Raw genomic sequence first — 7,700 nt, forward strand, 5'->3', positions numbered from 1 at the left:
AGTAGAACAATCAGAGAGAAACGAAAAACCGCGAAGCCTCTGGAGCTCTGGAATCTCCTTTACTTAACAACAAGGCAAATCCAATTCGAAAGATCAAATCTGAAACCCTAATCCCAAACCCCAGCAATGGAGAGGCGAGGCTCCCGATCGAACGGAATGCTGCCGCTACTAGCTCTCCACGCCGCCAGCGAGTACTACCGGCTCGACAGGAAGCCGCCGGTCACCGCCGCTCTCATCGCCGCCAATTCCCTCGTCTACTTACGCCCGGCGTTCCTTGAACCCATCCTCCCTTCCATCCACGACGTCTGGTTCAACCCTCACCTCATCCTCAAGGTACACTTCTCAATTCCGATCCAAAGTTCTCATCTTTACAATTCCCAATATTCCCAATTTGGATTAATACGATGTCGTTTTGGTTATTAGGGTTTAGAAATGAATTCTTTATGTTATGAGTTATGACTGTGTGGTAATTTTATTTTTGAATTGTTGAAAACTTGAAACAGAATAATGACTTGAAGAGGTTCTTATTGTCACCGTTTTACCATGTGGGAGAGTCTCATCTGGTTTACAATATGCTGTCCCTTTTATGGAAGGGAATTAAGTTAGAGTCGTCTATGGATAGCACCGAATTCGCGTCCATGGTTGCTGTCTTACTCGGCATGTCCCAAGGGATCACATTGCTGCTTTCGAAAGCGCTGCTGGTTTTGTTTGACTATGAGAGGGCGTATTACTCGGAGTATGCTGTTGGGTTTTCCGGGGTGATATTTGCGATGAAGGTGGTTCTGAATTCACGGTCAGGGAACTATAGTTATGTGCATGGGATTCCCATGCCATCGCGTTATGCTGCGTGGGCGGAGTTGGCTCTTATTCAGATGCTGGTGCCTGGTGTGTCTTTTATCGGCCATTTGGGTGGAATTCTTGCGGGGCTTCTGTATCTGCGGATGAGGGGTGCGTATTCGGGTTCAGACCCAATTACTTTAGTTATTAGAGGTGTTACTGATGTGCTGAGATTGCCGATGAGGTTTTTGAGACGAGTGTTTCCGTTTAGACGGAGGCAGGTATCTGGTAGAGGACAGGTTGGTGGGACTCATAGAGGAATCAATCTGGCAGATTGGAGGTGCAATGCTTGTACATATGAGAATTCTGGGTGGTTAGATGCGTGTGAAATGTGTAGCACCATCAGGAATGACAATGACAATGGCAACACCATGGCGTCGCATCCCTTGCCACATTATTCCCGCGACCTTACTTTGGAAGAATTAAGGCAACTAAGGTTGGAAAGATTTGCTAGATGATAGGGTATTCACTCTAAATGATTATAAGTACAGTTGCCGATCTGGCATTCGGTCTGTTATATGATTTGGTTGGAATGAGGTCATTTGTTTTGTGCTTATTTAATGTAGCTAACCTATGTTTGTTCAAATAAGTACTATGAACTATCATTGTTTAATTGTTAATCACTTAGAATAGTTTATAGTCTCACAAGATGGCCTTGTTGCTGTGTGTTTGAATTTGGGTGATGTGGTTTCTGCAAATTGAGGAGGCCATGAGTAGCAAAAGTAGGCTCAACCTGTTACCAGTTGTTGAGCTAAACCAATCAATCTGCTCTTGAATTAGAAAAAGGGACACTTATGGTTTCTCTGCATAAACTTATGTGAGTTTGCATAAATCACGCAGAAACTGTGCGTCCTTAATTGTCATGTAGAAAACTTCCCGTGTTTGTAAGAGATTAGAATTCGAAAAGTACAGACGAATTGAAGGGGAATGAACCCTCCTTCCTAACTGTAGGGACAATGATCTCTGCTGGTTCTATAGCAGTTCCAACCAATGGTCTAAATATCGTTTTCGGCATCGTATCGGTCGAGAGGTAGAACAATATATCGGGGGATATATCGGTTTTATCGGATTTGTTTATCTTCAATAAAATTTATAAAATTATACTTCAATATACACCAGATAAACTAAAAAAACGATACTAAGTAAACTAAAGAAAATAAATATTTGATTTAATGACAATTAAAGTGCACGAACGGCATCTAATAAAAAAATAGGTATTTAAGAATGATTATTTAGACTTGAAATTCATCATATATATTTAAAATTTATATAAATTTAAAATATATATGAAAAAATGAAGAAAAAAAATAAGTTTTTCAAAAAAAAAGGAAATAAATATTAAAAAATTAAACAAAAATTGAAAAAATAATAAAAAATCAAATTTTGACCGATATTTGACCGTTGACCATCATTTTTGCGTTGACCGATAAATTTTGACCGATATGCTCTTATCGTATCGGATTCGAAATATCAGCGATATATCGGGGATATATCGGCGATATCGCCGATATTCGAATAGAGGTTCCAACGACAGTGATCTCTGCTTCCACTTTGAGAGTATCGTCTGTCACAAATCTACGTAAATCACCCAATGTAATGAACTTACTCGAACCATAATTAAGACCAGTAGTGATGAAACAACTCTTAACTACATAAGAAGATTTTACAACTCTTAACTACAGAAGAAGAACAATCGTTTGTTATGGGATTGAAAAAGGAAACAGCACCAAAAAAAAAACAGTTATGCACAAGATGGTAGCATACTAGCATTAAAGTTTGTTGGATCTTGCAGAAATAGATAACTTATAACTTACATCGTCAATGTCCATGTCTGCCATTGTTCCTGTTTCGGATGCATACGGAATACTGTGCATATACTTTCATGGCAGGAGGAGATATTTGTTTAGCCAATCGCAGGTAAAGAGAGAGAGAAACAGTACTATAATCCTGCAACATCACACGAACAATAAGCAGTTCGTTACTTAATTTGAAAACTAAAGTTTAATAGAGTATTTTGAATACCAAAGAGTGTTGTGATTATTTAGTGCTCTATGTTTTGGTAAGTTTGGTGATCACCCTAGTCCCCAGCGTTCTCGTTGTTTATCTTCTTAGGTTAATTCATTCCAATGTTAGGGAGCTTGTTCCTTAATTTCCTCAGCCCTATGTGGTGAATTTTGTTCAAACTAAGACAAGAGAAATGATAGCAAGGTTGAAACAGTTACCAAGTTCGTCCTTCGACAGTGAATGGTTGTGACCAGTAGCATGGACCGTTTAGAGTAGAAAAATTGTGAATCACCCAAACTTTTTTGTACTTATAAGGACTCTTAATCTTTGATATACACTATACTTGGCCCTTGCTTCAATCTTGGCAAACAAAGACTTCGGCTCCAAAGACACACTTGACATCGTCATTAAATTCTTTAAGACGGATTAGCTTATCAAAACCCTACATCAAGCATCCCTGCGTGAAAGCAATTCTGCTTTGTAAAAGCATCTGAGCATTGCACACGTATACGAAACAGAATTATTTGTTGCTAGCTAGAAATATTTGCCTATGAAATCAAACGCTTATAAGTAGAAAAATATATTAGCCGGATGTGAAAAATATTACTTGTACTGAAGTGAAATCATGCCTTCAAAAACCAAGTATCTTCCCTTATTCTGATCAAGCAAAAACAATCTAAAATCAACACATACTCCCCAACTAGCCCGAAGTGTATCTTCTCCGGCGATGCGCAAGTAGACAGAGATGTGGTCTTTCACATTCTTCTTTTTGTCTCCATTGGGGTATAGCACCGATTTCCTGTGTCAAATTCAAGCATGAACATATAGAAGTAACAAACGATATAAAAACAATGTGTACAATTGAGATCATTCAAATTTATTTGTATTGCGTAGGCTGATGCATCATTGATTCATGACATACACAATGCAAGTTTAGCTAGAAAGAATACTACTCACCAACTGTATCCTCCGGCTTCAAACTCTTTCGATTCATAGCCACTGACTCCATGATATTCAGTTAGCAATGAAAACGACTGTATATTTAGACAGCAATGAGTCGGCAGTGAATCTGTCAGTGATCTGAAAACGCCTGCAAAAATAGTAGAAGTTACTTTGAGGTAAAGCTTCAGACTAAAAGTTACTTCGAGGTAAAGTTTCAGGAACTAGGGGGTTCCAGAATTCCACAGACAAAGTATATGTATCTCACTGTCTTGGTCCGAGTTAAGGATGCCCACCAGACTGACCAATTGATCTCTTAGGTCGGGAAGATGTCACCTAGTCTTTCAGTTTCAATTTATAAATGAAACTATGCTAGGGTTACACGAAAGGGTCGGCGGGCCGGGTTCGGGCCGGGCCTCGACAATTTTTTTTCAAATTTTAGAGCCGGGCCGGGCTTTCTCAATGGGCTGGGCCCATTCTAATTATGTATATTGTTGGTGCTTTGTAGTATTTGATGTACAAGACCTGACATTGCCTATTTAGTTAATATTGTTTGTCACTTCATGACTAATCCAACTAATGTGCATTTTGCTGCTGTGAAAAGAATACTTCGATATTTGAAGGGTACTTTGTCTACATGGATTTTTTACAATTCTAGTGGTGATATTCCAAATGCCGTGGAAGTTAAAGCATATTGCAATGCAGATTGGGCTGGTGAGATTATTAAGAAACGCTCCACAACTGGTTTTGTTGTCTATCTAGGCTACTGTCCTATTTCGTGGCAGTCAAAGAAACAAGGTACTGTTTCCCGCAGCTCTACTGAATTTGAATATAGGAGTATGATAGATACTGCAACTGAAATTAGTTGGATTACACATTTACTATGTGATTCGAAAATTAGCATTCCTCGTGTATTTACTCAAATGTGACAATCTATCTGCTTTAGTCTTGGCCTCTAATTCAATTTTTCATTCTAAAATCAAACATTTGGACATTTCTATTTCGTTCGTGAGAAGGTTCAGCGACATGATCTATGCCTGGAATATGTTTCTACCAAAGAACAAACTGCTGATATATTGACAAAAGGACTTGCTTCTCCTTTCTTTCGAGTTCACTGTACCAGGCCAGTGACCCTAGCTGAGCTTAAGGGGGCATGTTAAGTATAATTATTGATAATTAGCAAGTGTTATTCTTCTAATTGTTTTGTAATAGTTAGGACAAACTGTCCAAATGTGTGGTGGCAAGGTTCTAAAACTCGCTATTCGGTAGTCGGTCGGCCGGCCGGTGAGTAGCGAGTAGAGGAGTACTCGGCCGAGTACTCTCGGATTTTAATTTATGATTTTTTTTATTATTTTTAAAACATATAATCTAATATATAATGTCCAAAATAATAAAAATAGTCCATAAAATATTATAATATTTAAGAGATAATAATGTCTAAAAAATAAAAACAACCATTAGTCCATTACAATAACATAAGTAATAAAAGCAAACCAAATTCAATTCTTACAAACAATCCCAAGCATATGTAACTATGTTTCAAATTTTTCTTCTCCATATCCATCTTGTACTCTCTCCGAATCCGACTCAAAATCAAAACTCAAGTCATATATTTTCTCTTCATCATCGCCTCATCGGATATAAAATCATCCTCATCAAGTTCCCTAATTTCTTAGATTCTAGGACCTCTCCTAGGCTCTAAGCCACCATCCACTCCCGATTCCTCTCCAACTCTTTCACTAGGAAGATCCGAAACAACCCTAAAATCTTGCTTTTTTTTTTCTGACCGAGTTGACCGATTTGGACCCGAGTTGGCCGAGTTGGACCGAGTACTTGGCCGATTTTCTTCCCGCCAAATAGAGGCAATGAGTAGGTCAAAATCACCTCAATAACTAGCCGAGTTGACCGAGTTTTAGAACATTGTGTGGTGGACATATCATCAAGTTTGTTAGAGCATTGTAGCTCATGCATGTATGTATAGCTGCTCCTCTCTTTCATTCTGTAACGAATTCTCAAAGTAATAGAACAGAGCTAAAGTTTCTCACAAATTCTCCTTCTCTTAAAACCCTAACTGTTCTTAAGGCCATGGATATCACCACTCTACTTGAACTTGGGGGCAAAAAAACACTTTATAAGTTTTGAGACCCAACCAATAAGACAAGATTAATAGTTATATCCAAACCCAATTGCCCAAATTTAGAGAAATACTGAAATGCTGGGCAAAGCTCCTGCTCCAGTTCAGTAGACAGTGGCGGATCTATGTGAAGGATCACATGGGCTGCAGCCCAGAGAATTTTACGACATTATAATTGTTTGAATATTTATAATAGACACAAATGCCAAGTAGCTCGGTTAGCTCAATGTTTTCCAAAGTTTGGAAGATGGGAAAGAAGACCTGGGTTCAACTCTCCACACAACTTCCTTTTACCCACCCCTAATACATTTTCTTTCTTCCTCTTCATTTTCTTTTAGTTCCTTTTTTCTTCTTCTCTAAAACCTCTTTTTTCTTAGTATTTTTTAATTTTGTCCCTATTTTCTCTCTCATTTTTTTAAAGCGGAGTTTAATAAGGTCAAATTGAGGTCATTATTTTAAAACATCATTTTGATCAAAGAAAATAATTAACATACAAACACCAAATTATATTGACAAAATCAATTACAAATAAGGAAATAAATTAGCCTAGACTAAAAACAATTCTTGAATCCGCCTCTGAGTAGACCAATAGTGAACCACCTATGGCCAAAACGAATTGACCCAGAATGGATGGGGGCACAACACCACTGCAAATGTACTCTCACCCTCTTCAGATTAGGAAATGGGGAATAAGCTGCATTCTTGGTCAGAAAGCTGTGGATAACTCTGCTGCAGCTTATGACCTCATTGATGACTTCATTGTCTTGGGAGCTACCAAGAGTGACTCGTCTGTAATCCATGACTCTCCCAAAACCAATACCACTCTTAGAGGTCCTCTTCTATCTCCCTCTCTCTTTTATCTATACTTCATCTCCCACTCGAGTAGGGACAATGTCATTTGTCTCTGGTGGCTCTATATCAGCTTCAACGACAGTGATCTCTGCTTCCACTTTGAGAGTATCGTCTGTCACAAATCTACGTAAATCACCCAATGGAATGAACTTACTCGAACCGTAATTAAAACCAGTGGTGATGAAACAACTCTTAACTACAGAAGAAGTAACAATCGTCTGTTATGGGATTGAAATAGGAAACACCACAAAAAAATAAACCAGTTATGCACAAGATGGAAGCATAACTTATAACTTACATGGTCCATGTCATTGTTCCTGTTTCGGATGCATAAGGCATACTGTGCATGTACTTTCGTGTCAGGAGGAGATGCATGTTTGTTTAGCCAATCGCAGCTAAAGAGAAAGATAAGAATATTTCCCCTCGCCATATCCCTCGGGATACAGTACTATAACCCTGCAACATCACACGAAGAATAAGCAGCTCGTTACTTAATATGGAAACTAAAGTTTAATTAAAGTATTTTGAATACCAAAGAGTATGTTGTTTGTGATTGCGGTGATTATAATGTACGTGCAATATGTTTTGGTTAGTTTGGTGATCACCCTAGTCCCCAGCGTTCTTGTTTCATCTTCTTATGTTAATCCATTCCAATGTTAGGGAGCTTATTCCTTCCCCCTATCTGGTGAATTTTGTTTAAACTAAGACAAAAGAAAAGGATATCCATGTTGAAACAGTTACCGAGTTCGTCCTTCGACAGTAAATGGTTCTGCCAGTAGCATGGACCATTTAAAATAGAAAAGGATCAAACATGTTTGTACTTATTGCTCTTTATCTTTGATGTCCACATAATTAAACATGCAGATTTTCTCAAATAAGGAGGTCCGCACCAATGGTTTTGTACCATTGGTGCAGATTTCCATTTTTGAACAAC

The 7,700-nt window shown here is 38.3% G+C and overlaps 2 protein-coding genes across 2 annotated transcripts; one reads left to right on the forward strand and one right to left on the reverse strand.

The window, feature by feature from the left end:
- Positions 1 to 27: 27 nt before the first annotated feature.
- Positions 28 to 1,476, forward strand: LOC126791412 (rhomboid-like protein 14, mitochondrial). Its single transcript, XM_050517862.1, has 2 exons — positions 28 to 333; positions 504 to 1,476. Exons 1-2 carry the CDS (start codon positions 127 to 129, stop codon positions 1,293 to 1,295), a joined length of 999 nt encoding a protein of 332 aa, XP_050373819.1. The 5' UTR covers positions 28 to 126; the 3' UTR covers positions 1,296 to 1,476.
- A 1,179-nt stretch (positions 1,477 to 2,655) lies between these two features.
- Positions 2,656 to 4,312, reverse strand: LOC126792325 (uncharacterized). Its single transcript, XM_050518777.1, has 4 exons — positions 4,306 to 4,312; positions 3,799 to 3,931; positions 3,481 to 3,640; positions 2,656 to 2,784 (listed from the first exon to the last, which is right to left on the reverse strand). The coding sequence occupies exons 1-4, from the start codon at positions 4,310 to 4,312 to the stop codon at positions 2,656 to 2,658; spliced, it is 429 nt and encodes a 142-aa protein (XP_050374734.1).
- Between the last annotated feature and the right edge of the window lie 3,388 nt (positions 4,313 to 7,700).

Source organism: Argentina anserina, chromosome 4 (genome assembly GCF_933775445.1).
Source record: "Argentina anserina chromosome 4, drPotAnse1.1, whole genome shotgun sequence".
NCBI lineage: Eukaryota > Viridiplantae > Streptophyta > Magnoliopsida > Rosales > Rosaceae > Argentina > Argentina anserina.